Source organism: Humulus lupulus, chromosome 1 (genome assembly GCF_963169125.1).
Source record: "Humulus lupulus chromosome 1, drHumLupu1.1, whole genome shotgun sequence".
Lineage (NCBI taxonomy): Eukaryota > Viridiplantae > Streptophyta > Magnoliopsida > Rosales > Cannabaceae > Humulus > Humulus lupulus.
In genome coordinates this window covers 48,305,341-48,318,980 of record NC_084793.1, presented here as the reverse complement: position 1 = coordinate 48,318,980, position 13,640 = coordinate 48,305,341, and the positions used below count along the sequence as shown (strand labels likewise).

The 13,640-nt window shown below is 37.9% G+C and overlaps 1 protein-coding gene across 1 annotated transcript; it reads right to left on the bottom strand.

Moving 5' to 3' along the window:
- Nucleotides 1-1,912: 1,912 nt before the first annotated feature.
- On the bottom strand, nucleotides 1,913-12,601 carry LOC133792046 (general transcription and DNA repair factor IIH helicase subunit XPD). Its single transcript, XM_062229954.1, has 12 exons — nucleotides 11,909-12,601; nucleotides 11,451-11,731; nucleotides 11,000-11,082; nucleotides 10,495-10,898; nucleotides 9,848-10,041; nucleotides 9,464-9,644; nucleotides 9,166-9,290; nucleotides 8,773-8,862; nucleotides 8,570-8,648; nucleotides 8,394-8,470; nucleotides 2,832-2,940; nucleotides 1,913-2,550 (listed from the first exon to the last, which is right to left on the bottom strand). The coding sequence occupies exons 1-12, from the start codon at nucleotides 12,440-12,442 to the stop codon at nucleotides 2,431-2,433; spliced, it is 2,277 nt and encodes a 758-aa protein (XP_062085938.1). The 5' UTR covers nucleotides 12,443-12,601; the 3' UTR covers nucleotides 1,913-2,430.
- Between the last annotated feature and the right edge of the window lie 1,039 nt (nucleotides 12,602-13,640).

Genomic DNA, 13,640 nt, shown 5'->3' with positions numbered 1-13,640 from the left:
AAAAGATTTGAGGAGCATGGATTGTTGGGGAGGGTGAATGAGTCTGTTTTTGAACCATTCTTCACAACCCCTCCCTTTTTGTTCTCTGGGGCATTGGTGCACATGCTGCTTTTGCGGAATGTTCTTTGCAATCGAACTAACGCATAAAGGAACCCGATGTTTTAAGGACTTTGAATTTTCAAGAATAAGAGCACTAACTTCTTCATCATCTGTGATTTCAATGGGATCTACGCTAAAATCATTGCATGTAAACGACACTTCCAACTTTAAGTCAAACAATGACCTATCCACTTTCAACTTTGCATACAACTTCTCCAATAATTCTATGTAAACAACATCAATTGGTACATGTATTATAGTGTTCAAACCAGCTTTGAAATTTCATTTTTCTCCTTTCTGTTCCCAAACACCGTTGTAAGAAACAATTATATTAACTCTGGAACCTACAAATTTACAAAAAAAAAAAACATAAGAAAATTATAAAAATAAAGTGTAATCTATGAAGAATCGATGGTAAATCGATGATGAATCGATGCCTATGAAAATCTGTATTGTAGTTCAAAATCGATGCCACATCGATGACATTTCGATGCATCATCGATGCTGATGGTTGCCATTTCGATGCGATACCATTTCGATGCCACATCGATGCCTTATTGACGCTGAACCAAATAAACATATATGGCATCGATTCAACATCGATACATCATCGATACTAACATCGAAATTAGATATTCACCTCAGTATCGAAATAGCATCGATGTACCATCGAAATGCCATCGATGTTGATGGTTGCCCTATGTATGCGATTCAATTTTGATGCCACATCGATGCCATATCGACGCTGAACCAAATAAACATATATGGCATCGATTCAACATCGATACACCATCGATACTAACGTCGAAATTCACCTCAGTATCGAAATGGCATCGATGTACCATTGAAAAGTCATCGATGTACCATCGAAATGCCATCGATGCTGATGGTTGCCCTATGTATGCGATTCAATTTCGATGTAATATCGATGCCACATCGATGCCATATCGACACTGAACCAAATCAACATATATGACATCGATTCAACATCGATACACCATCGATATTACATCGAAAATATCATCTAATTTAGATGTTTGCCTTAGTATCGAAATGGCATCGATGTACCATCGATTTTGGAAATCCCAGATCCGAATAACAGTTCAAAAATTGCAGAAAAAAATACAAACTCAACTGCAGAACAGTTCGAATCTAATATCTAACTATGGCATTTCATATTCATAAGTAGATTAATGAAATGATACTTACCCATGATTTTTTCTCTTAAAAAACGCCAAGAAACTTCCAATTCGTTCCACCTTTGAGTTGTGAAAAAATGGCTATAAATGAGGGATGAGAGAAAGAGATAGAAAGAAAAAATATGTGAAGTGTTAAATTTGAGTGAGGAGGGTATTTTTGTCCAAAATATAAGAGGGGGCATATTATGGGGAGAATTTTTATGTTGGCATTTTAAAAAAATTAAATATGTTATGATGCATAAAGGGTAAAATTTCCCAATATATTTTTTCTTTTCTAGAGCACTCACAATGATGAGTTATAATAGCTAAAGCTATAAATTTAACTCAAAATCATAATGATCTAAATTACTCCTCTTTCAAAATTAATTGTGAAAAAATATAAAGATGTTGATGAGAGACGTAATGTAAAAACTAGAGATAAAATAAAAAAAAATGTAATGATTTGGTGAATAATTTTAAATAGAGTATCAGTTGAGAGTGATCTTTGGATCTTATAAAAAGATTTTGGCTTAAGTAAATTGCAGATAATATCATTTGTGGGTGAGAAGGTAAATAGAAAGAAGGCAAACACAATAGAGGCAACGAGACCTCACAGTGACACTTAAGCCCAAGGATAAATCTAACAACAAAATGTATAATTAATAAACTTTTTCTCTTGTTTTCCAATTCAGAAAATAACATTTTTTTTCACCAAAAAACCGATTGGACTTCCAAGCAATTCAAACCAGAAGTATATGGATGGAGATGCTAGAGAACCATCAAACAAAACTTAACTTGGTTTTTAAACAAAAACAAAATTGACCAAAATATACATCAGAAGCCTTGGATCAGCGTGAGAGGCTTGAAAACTATAAATTAATGAAATATGCACCAAGAAAGGTCATGCAAGTAAGTAAAATCAGACTCAGGTGTTTCACAGCTCCTCATTCTCATGATCTGCTGCCCAAGAATATTTTTTGCTTCAACCTCACATCTCGTAGAAGTAAAATCAGACCAAAATAATTTTTGTTTCGGATGTAAAAGTATCCGAAACATGGTCAACTGAATTCTCGTAGAAGATAGTATAACTCAACAACTGACTGACCAACCTTTTATCAAAAAGTTGGCTATTGCAGGGGTGGCCAATGAATCCTTAGTACAACATTTCTTCGACTATTCGGTCACTCATCTTCTCCAAGTCTTCTTGGGACAACAAGGTTTTCCTACCACTGCTTCCAGCCTTATCATATGGCTGAGCCATTTTTCTAAGGAACTGCAATCAGAGAAAAGAAAGCATCTTAGATTCTAAGATTACACGAAAAAAGCCTCTATTATCTTTTGCTACCATTCATACATGTACAGAAGAAAAAAAACAGTCTTCTTCAGATCATCACTGCCATTTATTATATTGGGCACAACTTTTACGAAAATGCAACAATGATGAAGTCTCTAAAGTATCATTAATAAGACTACCATCAAGATCATGAAGAAACAAGAAAAAGTGATGCATATGAAGCGTGGAGTTTTTCTTTAAAATAAAAAAACAACAACAACCTCGCGTGCTATATGAAGAGCCATGTCTGTGCTCAAATTCAGGTGTGCATCACGCAAGTGTGAGAGTATCCATCCAGGCAATTTTGAGCGCTTATCATGACGACTATACCTGAAAAATAAAACAACTCAGTGATGAGATGATTATGCATTAAAACAAAAAGAGTTCAAATAAAAATACTACACTCAATGCTAGAGATAACTACATCTACCTTCTCCAAAGCACCTCTCGCTAACTGAGAAAATACTAAGTACAGATGCAATGTGAACCTAAAGATTCAGAATCTCAGGTGTTACTTTGAAACTGAATTCAAATGTTTATTGTGAAGCTTTCTCTAATATGTAAAATTACTTGACAAATGATAAAGCTGATTTACTGAAATCGGAACTTTAGTCTACATTATTTAGTTAACTATTTGCTTTGCTGAGAAAAAAGTAGCGAGCATCACAACAGCATAATCAGCTTTAGTCGTGAGCTGAACATTCAGAAACTATTCAAGTAACTCTAACCCCGTCTTTAGCAAAAATAAATAGATTAATTAAATAAATTTTTAATCTTAGTGGCTGAAGTAAGAGTAGAAGATTCATTTTTCAATATATGAATCTGAAAAAAATTCAAAGAAAAGAAGTGTGTAAAATATGGTGAATGAATTTTATTTTATTCAATAGAATAGTATGTATTTATATACAAAATTAGGGAGACTAAATAGAAAACTAACTAAATACAATTAACTCTAATTTCTACAACTAATATACAGCTAATATATTCTAACACTCCCCCTCAAGCTGGAGCATAAATGTTAATCATGCCCAGCTTGTTACAAAGATAATCAACCCGCACCCCATTCAAAGCCTTTGTAAAAATATCTCCTAATTGTTCTCCAGTCTTCACATATTCTGTGGAGATCAGGCCTTGTTGAATTTTCTCACGAACAAAATGACAATCAATCTCAATGTGCTTAGTTCGCTCGTGGAACACAGGATTTGAGGCAATATGAAGAGCAGCTTGATTATCACACCACAATTTTGCTGGAACTGAAGTCTTAAACCCGAATTCAGTCAAAAGCTGATAAATCCATACTATCTCACACACAGACTGTGCCATAGCTCTATATTCTGATTCTGCACTGGATCTAGACACAACATTTTGCTTCTTACTCTTCCAAGAGATTAGATTGCCCCCAACAAAGACACAATAACCTGAAGTGGATCGTCTATCTACCTTGGAGCCTGCCCAATCTGCATCAGAGAAACACTCAATCTGGGTGTGTCCATAATCCTTGTAAACAATACCTCGTCCTGGTGCTCCTTTCAAGTAACACAAAATTTGCTCTAATGCTGCCCAATGATGAATTGTTGGAGAAGACATAAACTGACTAACAACACTAACGGAGAATGCAATATCTGGACGAGTCACAGTTAGATAATTCAACTTTCCAACCAATCTGCGATATTTCTCAGGATCTTCAAATGGTTCCCCATCACGTGTAAGATGCACAGCTGGATTCATTGGAGTACTACAAGGTTTTGCTCCCAATTTTCCTGTCTCAATTAACAAATCAAGTACATACTTTCTTTGAGACAGAAAAATACCTTGTTTACTCCGAGTAACTTCTACTCCCAAGAAATACTTGAGCACCCCTAAATCCTTCGTGTGAAACTGGGTATGAATGAAAGATTTAAGGGATGAGATGCCTCCAGTATCATTTCCAGTAATAACGATGTCATCCACATACACAACTAACAAAATGATACCAGCAGTTGATCTTTTATAGAACACAGAATGATCTGACTTACTTTTCAACAAACCAAATTTCTCAACAACCTGACTAAATTTACCAAACCAAGCACGAGGACTTTGTTTCAACCCATATAAAGATTTGCGAAGACGACAAACTCGCCCTAACTCCCCCTGAGCAACAAACCCAGGAGGTTGCTCCATATACACTTCTTCCTCAAGATCTCCATGAAGAAAAGCATTTTTAATATCAAGCTGATGCAAAGGCCAATGATGAGTAGCTGCCATGGAAATGAATAGTCGAACAGAAGTGAGTTTAGCAACAGGAGAAAAAGTATCACAATAGTCCACTCCATAGGTTTGAGCATAACCCTTGGCAACAAGACGGGCTTTTAAGCGAGCAATTGTTCCATCTGGATGGACTTTAACCGTAAACACCCATTTGCACCCTATGGCCCGTTTGCCTGAAGGTAAATTAACCAAGTCCCAAGTACCATTCGCAACTAAAGCATTCATCTCTTCTATCATTGCAGCAAGCCAACCAGGATGAGACATGGCTTCACGATCAGTTTTAGGAATAGTGATAGAATCAAGAGAAGCAATAAAAGAGCAAGAAGAAGATGACAGATGATTATAAGAAACAAAAGAAGAAATAGGATATGTACATTGACGTTTACCTTTACGTAGTGCAATGGGAAGATCATCGTTGAGTTCCGAATCTGATGACGAAGATGCAGGTGCAGGACATGAAACAGGAGGTGGACGCCTAGAGTACACTATAATAGGAGGCTTAGGAGGTGGTGTAGGCATTGCGGGAGCTATGACCGAGGTAGATGAAGGAACAAGAGACTCATCAGAACATATATCGGGCGCAGCCGTTGTGACAGAATATACCAACAAATCATCATCATCCCCATGACGAGTAGGAGTAGGTGAAGATGAAAAATAAGGTGTATTTTCCACAAAAGTAACATCAATAGACACAAGATATTTGTTAAGATCAGGACAATAACACCTATACCCTTTCTGAAGACGAGAATAACCAAGAAATACACACTTTAATGACTTAGGATCTAATTTGGTGACATGTGGACGGACATCTCGAGCAAAACAAACACTGCCAAATACCCGAGGAGCAACTGGAAACAATGACTTAACAGGAAAAAGAATTTTAAATGGGATCTCACCATTAAGTACTGAGGATGGCATGCGATTAATAAGAAAGCAAGCTGTGGAAACTGCATCGGCCCAAAAAGGTTTAGGAACTTTTATTTGAAACAAGAGGGCACGTGCAGTTTCAAGAAGATGTCTGTTTTTACGTTCTGCTACACCATTTTGGGGTGCAGTATCAACGCAAGAAGTTTCATGAAGCATGCCATTAGAGATCATATAAGATTGAAATTGAGCAGATGTGTATTCCTTGGCATTATCACTTCGCAAAGTACGAACATGCACATTAAATTGATTTTGAATCTCAGCACAAAAAGCACAAAATATAGAAAACAACTCGGAACGATTTTTCATTAAATATAACCAAGTTACACGAGAATAATCATCCACAAAAGTAACAAAATACCTGAATCCAGGTTTAGACAAAATAGGAGAAGGACCCCATACATCAGAATGAACTAACTCAAAAGGAACACTAGCACGTTTATTGACTCTAGGACTCAAACTAACACGATGATGTTTGGCAAACTGACATGACTCACAATCTAATGAAGACACCTTACTATATTGGGGACAAAGCTTCTTGAGCAAAGGAAGGGATGGATGGCCCAAACGACAATGAGCCTCAAAAGCGGAAGCGACACTCGAACAAGCAATAGGAGTTGAGGACAGTGGATCAAGAACATACAGGCCGCCAGATTCATGTCCTTTACCAATAATCTTCTTCGTCATAAGATCCTGAAATAAACAATGATCGGGAAAGAAAGAGATGCAACAATTCAAATTACGAGTGAGTTGACTAACAGAAAGCAAATTAAAGGATAAATTAGGTAAATGTAAGACGGATGACAAAGTAAGCAAAGGTGTAGGAGTAACAGTGCCAGATCCAAGAACAGAAGATGGTGATCCATCAGCTAAGGTAACAGAAGAAGTGGGACTATAAGACTGAAAAGTGGAAAAGAGACTGGAATTACCTGTCATGTGATCTGTGGCACCAGAATCAATGACCCATTTCGAGGATGTGGAAAGAAGGCATGCATTAGATTTACCTGAATCAGCAATTGCAGTGACAGAAGGAGATGAAGACTGGAGTGATTCTTGGTACCTTGAGAACTTGGCAAATTCATCCGCAGAAATAGTGACCGATCTATCAGGTGCATCACTAGTGCTTGCAACATTAGCATAGTGTTTTTGCTGATTTTTAAATTGTAGCTTCTTACACTCGAACTTGGTATGGCCTGGTTTCTTACAATAGTTGCACATAATGCTCCCGGATTCCGGTGTTCGATTGTCAGGCCTTTGGGAATTGCCTCCTTTGGAACCACTTGGAGTAGAGTTTCTCCATGGTGCATGATTATTATGACCAACCAAAGCACTATTAAGAGAAACAGATGGAGTAGTTTCTGTACGAAGAACACGGCTAAAGACATCTTGTAAAGAGGAGACATCAGACCCAGAAAGAACCTGTGACTTTGCAGAGTCAAAGTCAGATGAGAGTCCTGCTAGAAAGCTCATGATAGCCATCTGCTCTCGCTGGCGCTGTTGAACCTTCACATCAGGACTAAATGGCAACAACACATTAAGCTCTTCGTATGTCCTCTTAAATGTCATAAAGTAGTTCATAAGAGACTGATCTTGTTTCTCCGCGCGGTAAAAGGCTTTGCAAACATCATACATACGCGATAGATTGCCTTTTCCAGAATACAAAAACTCAAAGTAATCCATTAGTTCTTTAACCAATTCACAATGATTAATTAAACTAATTACCTCATTATCAATAGAATTTCGAATTTGAAGAAACAAGCGAGCATCCTCACGTAGCCACACTTTTCGTGAATCGTCTTTTTCTTTGGGAGGATCATCAGTCAAGTGATCATCTTTGTCAATACTCCTTAGATAAAGTCGAATCGTCTTACTCCAATCCAAATAATTCGACCCAATCAATTTATGGTCCGTGATTTTAGACATCACGGGAACCACATCAGAAATAACTAGTGGTTTTGGATCTGATTTCACCTCTGCCATAACCTCAAAAACAAATATCGAAAGAGACAAAACAGAATCGAACAACGAAGAACAAGTAAAGAACACCCATATACGAAGAAGTGAGAAATACCAAACTACAACCTGAGACAGATGCGAGTAGGCTCAAGAGGAGTCGAGAAACGAACCGGAGATGATTTGCCGTCGAAATCCCCGTCACACGCGCCTCCACGCGCCGGCGCGTGGGGTAGGTGGCAGAAGGAACAAGCGGCGCGTGAGCCACACGCGCGAGGAATCCGGTGACCGAACTTTGGGGTTTGGCAGATCGGCGGCTGGGTAATCTTTCTGAGTGGGCGGTGAGAACAAATAATCACTCTAAAGATGGTTTCCGAAAAAGAACCCTAATTGAAAAACCCCAATTTGTGATGAACCCTAATTGAAAAAACCCTAATTTGTAATGAACCCTAATTTCGAATTTCGAATTCCCAATCCCAAAATCAGCTCTGATACCATGTAAAATATGGTGAATGAATTGTATTTTATTCAATAGAATAGTATGTATTTATATACAAAATTAGAGAGACTAAATAGGAAACTAACTAAATACAATTAACTCTAATTTCTACAACTAATATACAGCTAATATATTCTAACAAAGTGAAAATGCTACGAACCTTTTGTCTGCAAAAATCATCATACCATAATCAGCCTTGGAGCGGATAACTCGGCCCACGCATTGAGCTGCCTGCCTCTGTTGAAGTTAATTTTCATGAACAAAACACAACTTCAATAAAAGGCGTAAAGTCCAAACCAGTACAAACAAGTAAACACAGACGGCAATAGAATATACCAAAGCATCAAAAGTCAGAAAATCCCCTTCCTTTATTTGAAAAGTATCCCGCAAATATTCCAATCGTGCAAGCAAAATCCTAGAAAACAACATACCACACGTCAAGTTAAGGATAAAATAAGTAATAAGTTCACAAACTTAATCGATAGAAATAGCACGAATCTCTCAAGAACCAACCTCCCCCACAAACAAACATTACTTACTTGCTAAGTGTGTATTGGAAAGGAACACCAAACATGATGACAAGTCGTCCATAATGGCGATCAAAATCTATTCCTTCAGCTACTTTTCCCCTGCAAAAGTGTAGATGTATTAATCATGGTTTAGTAATTGCTGTTAGGGATAACTTCCTAAAAATTTCTCTATTAACTGACCCCATTGCCATAATATTAACCCATAGGCTTGCATGATATTCATAGAATCAGAGAACTTAATGTTATATGAACTGCTAAGAGTACACCAACGGATCTTAACAGCTAAAGAACAATGCTCAAAATGCATGATAAATACAGATATGTCAAACAATCAAATGTCAACTGGGGAATAACTTGACAGGAAAACAGAAAAGGTTGTCCTGATGTTGAATGATAAGATACCTCGCAACAGAAAAGAAGACAGCACCTCTCCCACAGTCACAAGCCTTGCGATAGTTGTCAAGAGCCAAAGTAGTTTCTACCACATCTTGGGTTTCGATAAACACAAGCTTATGTTGCATGATTTCCTGTGACACAAAAGACAAAATTAACAACCCATGACAACTAGTTTCCTGAAAACCTGAAGTAGATATAAAAAGAAGGCAGGGAGAGAGAGAGAGAAAGGTAAAAAAAAATCAATTGTAATGATCAAACGAGAAAAATGAGATAATATACTTATATACATGATTAGTGCAGTCACCTTTAGAATGCCGGTCTCGTTCCAACTATTAACTATTCCATCCATATAAGAATAACTGACAAAAAAGCATACAATGCCATCCGGAACAACAGATACCATCTCCAGCAAGAGTCTCCCATAGTTTCTTACTACACCCAGGTCACTTCTCATATCAAATTTGGTACTTACTGGAAGCTGATCACTGAAATAAAAACCATAATATCAAGTACAGACACAGAGTACAAAATAAAATAGTCAATTACAAAATGCCTTTTATGTCTCACAAAGTAAAAATGCATAGGATGTTGTAACTATAGATTTATGAACAAATTAAGAAGTGACATCTTTGATAGAGCTATGTAACAAAAACTAATAAAATGTAAGAAAAGACTGTTGATTCTTTACCTTCCACGAGTGAGAACCATTGGGCATATGCAATCTCTAGTCAAGGACATTGTAAAACTTCGACTGACAACTGGATTGAAATTGAGAAGACGAGGGTAGAGATCAATTGGGCTAAGGGTTCCAGATGTAATCACTACAGATTGAAATCGATCAAACACAGGCTTTATTGCAAGAGAGGCATCGTGACAGCTAAGCTGGAAAGTCAAAGTACAGAGAAAAAATGGTCAAACAAATTATATATACAATGTGAGAAAGTAAATTTTGCTCAATAATTAAAATTTAAAATCTCATTCCCTCGACTTCAAAAGCTATACATGTATATTTGTAATGGTAGGTCAATGCGTATCATGCAAATGCAAGAAAGGCGGAGTTGGAAAAGAGTATTTAACAATCCCCAATACTTCGTAATACAACAGATAGAGATGAATATAGATGATTCGTGAACACAAAATTTTATCCTAACTGGAATCCAGGAGAAGTTCGAAAATGAAGTAGAAAAATGCACTCAGGATGTTTCAAATGATAACAATCTTTTTTATGGGCATACAGGAACAAAATGCACCAATATATTTTCCACCTAAGAAAAATGAATTTTTCACGTGTCCTCACAAATGTAAACTAACAACAAAAACAAAAGCAAAACCAACCTGCAAAACAGGATCAGGAATATGAGGCATTCTCTCATCAAAAGGTTCAATTATAATAGAAAAACCACGGGCATATGTCCCCACGAGTGTTGCAAAGTCACATATTGTTTGGATGTGTAAGAACTCATCTGTATCTGTAATTTCTAATGTCAACATGAGTGAGTGCAGGCGATCATAACAAAACTTTAATGTTTTTTGGTCAATTCCAGCATGTGTGTTGATGGAGGAAACAAATCCAACCGGCCCCTCTTTCTCAACATTTTCAGTCTCTAGACGCCCTTCCAGATACTGAACCAATCTACGCAAAACATGCAGGAAATGTTCTGCTCTGCGGATGTTACCAGGCACAGCCTCTTTCAAAATATCATCTGGTAGGGCAGGGTTTGCAAGCCAGGTATCTGAGACTGCATAAAATAAGTATAGCTTGTGTGAACTTATGAATGCATGTATACAACATAATTTCAGCATACAAATTGAAAACACTGAGGATGGCAATTCAACATACTGGGAAGATTTCCTCTTTGTGCCAAACCATCAACAAGCCGGTTGTATTCAGCACGCAGTCTACCAGCATCAGTGGCCTTAAACCTACCTACCATGTCAAGGAAACAAAAGAATATCAAAGTTAAGGATAAGTTCAAAAGTTACACTAGAAATATAAATATATATATATATATTTATAGATTTGATTATAACAAATCTTGGTTGAATAAAGAGTCAGATTACAAGGCGACCCAATAGGATCATCGATTTAATAAGAATTTGCCTCACAATTATTCATGGTGGTTCACCATAAGTACAAATAAAAGATAAAACCCCCTCTTGAAGTTGGGGTTTTGTGTTAGGCTGGTGAGGATTAAAGACAAATCAAGAGAGAAAAAAAAAACATTCCTTCACCTTCTTTAATAAGAATACAGAACTACCACCAAAACAAGAAATCAGAAGACAGCACCTACCTGTCAATCTCCTGACGCATCTTATTAAGATTCCTTCTTGCTCCTTCAAGTGTCTGTCTCCTCACACTTACACTAAGTGCTTCAATACATACATTGTCAATGTTGTGAGCCTCATCAAACACCACAACAGATTCCTTCTGCATTTCCTTGGAGATAATCCCAGCCACCTTCGGATCAAGCAGATACTGATAACTATAAACAACCACATTGGCAAACTGCACCATATGTCGTGCCAAGAAGTAGGGGCACCATCCTTTCTCCTTTCCCACAGCCCTCAAATCCTTCAAACACAATTCAGTGAGAACTAAGTCTTGAATTTGAAGTCTTTCCAAATTCTCCAAGAAAGGATTTTACTAAACCCAAAATGCAATTCTCCACAAAACCCATAAATATGAATACAATACAATAAAAATAAATAAATAAAAATCAGTTTTGAAATCCAACTAAGGAGTCGGTACCTGCAAGGTATAAACCCCAGGCGGCAAGACAGCAGCGGGGCCGGCCTTATCGAACTGCTCGAAGAACTCACAAGTGGGGACATCAGGGCTCTCAGCGGCCAATGCCCGGACCCAAGTGGCAGTGAGCTTCCGACAGGCGGCGTCGACGGAGTCACGATTCTCGGCGGCGAGGACAGTAGAGTTGACACAGAGGTTCTTGCGGGAGGAGAGGCCGAGGGCAAGGATCTTGGCCTGGGGACCGAGGTGGCGGAGCTGGTAGTCATGGAGGAGCTTGAGCTCGGCAAGGGTCTTCTCCATCTCGTGAACGGTTCGGGTACAGTAGATAAGCTTGAGTGGAGTTTGGGGCTTAGAGAGAGTGTAGCTGGTGATGAGGGAGAGGAGAGCAATGGTCTTGCCGGTACCGGTAGGCATCTCAAGGAGGCAGTGGCCCCTGGCATCGAGGGATCGCTTTAGTTCCAGCATATAGGCGTACTGCTCTGGGTATATGTGATCGTAGGGGAAGTACACCGTCACATCTTCAATCTGGAACTTCATGGTGGTTTCTTCTCTTCTCAGAGGTCTTCTTCCCCAAAAGCTGTAGCTGTGTAGGATAATCTATCTGGGTATTTAGGATCAATCAAATATCAATACTCGAGAAGAGAGTATCGGCTCGCCAGAGCTATAGATACTTCGAACTATGCACTTCCATACCATGAAAGAATAGGCCTCTGTCTAGATGCCCTGAAAGGTCAATATCACTAAAAGAGTTTTACTGTCAGATTCAATCTCATCCATTTATTTTGTTTACTTTATGATTTAGTTCACATTGTTATCATACACCCTCCCGCATGATAGATTTTTCAAACATGAGGGAAGTGCCACTGAGCATAAAATGTAGATAACTGAACAAAGTGACTACATTGACCTTCCCACCAACGAAAAAACTAAAATCAATCAAACTGAATATTGATAAAATAGCTCACGTCGTAAGTCATCTTCCATCGGTTTGAAAATCTGTGGTGCACCGACCAAGCACACTGAAACTGATCAAACATTATCATAATTATATGTTTTTTCAAATTTTGAGTTTGACTATGTATATATATATATATATGTATTAATATATGCATATAATATTATATAATTATTAATTATCAAGTATAAGTATATTAAATAAAATATATAATTTTGAAAAAGTAAAAAAGTAGGGCACCATCCGATACTTTCTTTCTCTTTCTATCTTATTTTCTCTCAGTCATTCTTCTCTCTTTCTTCTCTAAGTTGCATCGACGGCTGGGCTGGGCTCTTCCCCTTCCCCTTCCCTCTGCCTCACGCCAGCACCTCCCTATCCTCTAACGGTCACGATGTCGATGACAGCCCTCCCTATCCTTTCACGTTGGCTCACGGCTCAGCCCTCTCTCTCATGATATTTCTCGGAGTCGGACTCTCACAGCCCACCACAAATATAGTCAACAGCACTCTAAGTCTAAGGCTCTCCCTCTCCGGCAGCACTCCCTTCCTGCGTCATCCTTCTCTGATGGCACTCTAGGTTCGAGTCCCTTTGCTTCACAGAGGCTCACAGCTAGAAAGATGTATAAATCTCAATCTCTTAGTTTATCTCTTTTCTTTTCTTTTTTTTTATCTATTGATTTCACAGCTGAAAGAAGTATAAATCTCTTTCTCTTAGTTTATCTCTTTTCTTTTTTTATCTATTGATTTCATTTGTGTTCTGTTATGTTATTGTAAATTTGTG

Excerpts from the sequence above, each read along its gene's own strand:
- LOC133792046 (XM_062229954.1), bottom strand. The coding sequence starts at position 12,442 with ATGAAGTTCCAGATTGAAGATGTGACGGTGTACTTCCCCTACGATCAC. Across the intron at positions 9,291-9,463 it reads ACGAGACCGGCATTCTAAAG|GAAATCATGCAACATAAGCT; the intron begins GTGACTGCACTA and ends TTTGTGTCACAG. Across the intron at positions 8,649-8,772 it reads TTCCAATACACACTTAGCAA|GATTTTGCTTGCACGATTGG; the intron begins GTAAGTAATGTT and ends GTTGTTTTCTAG.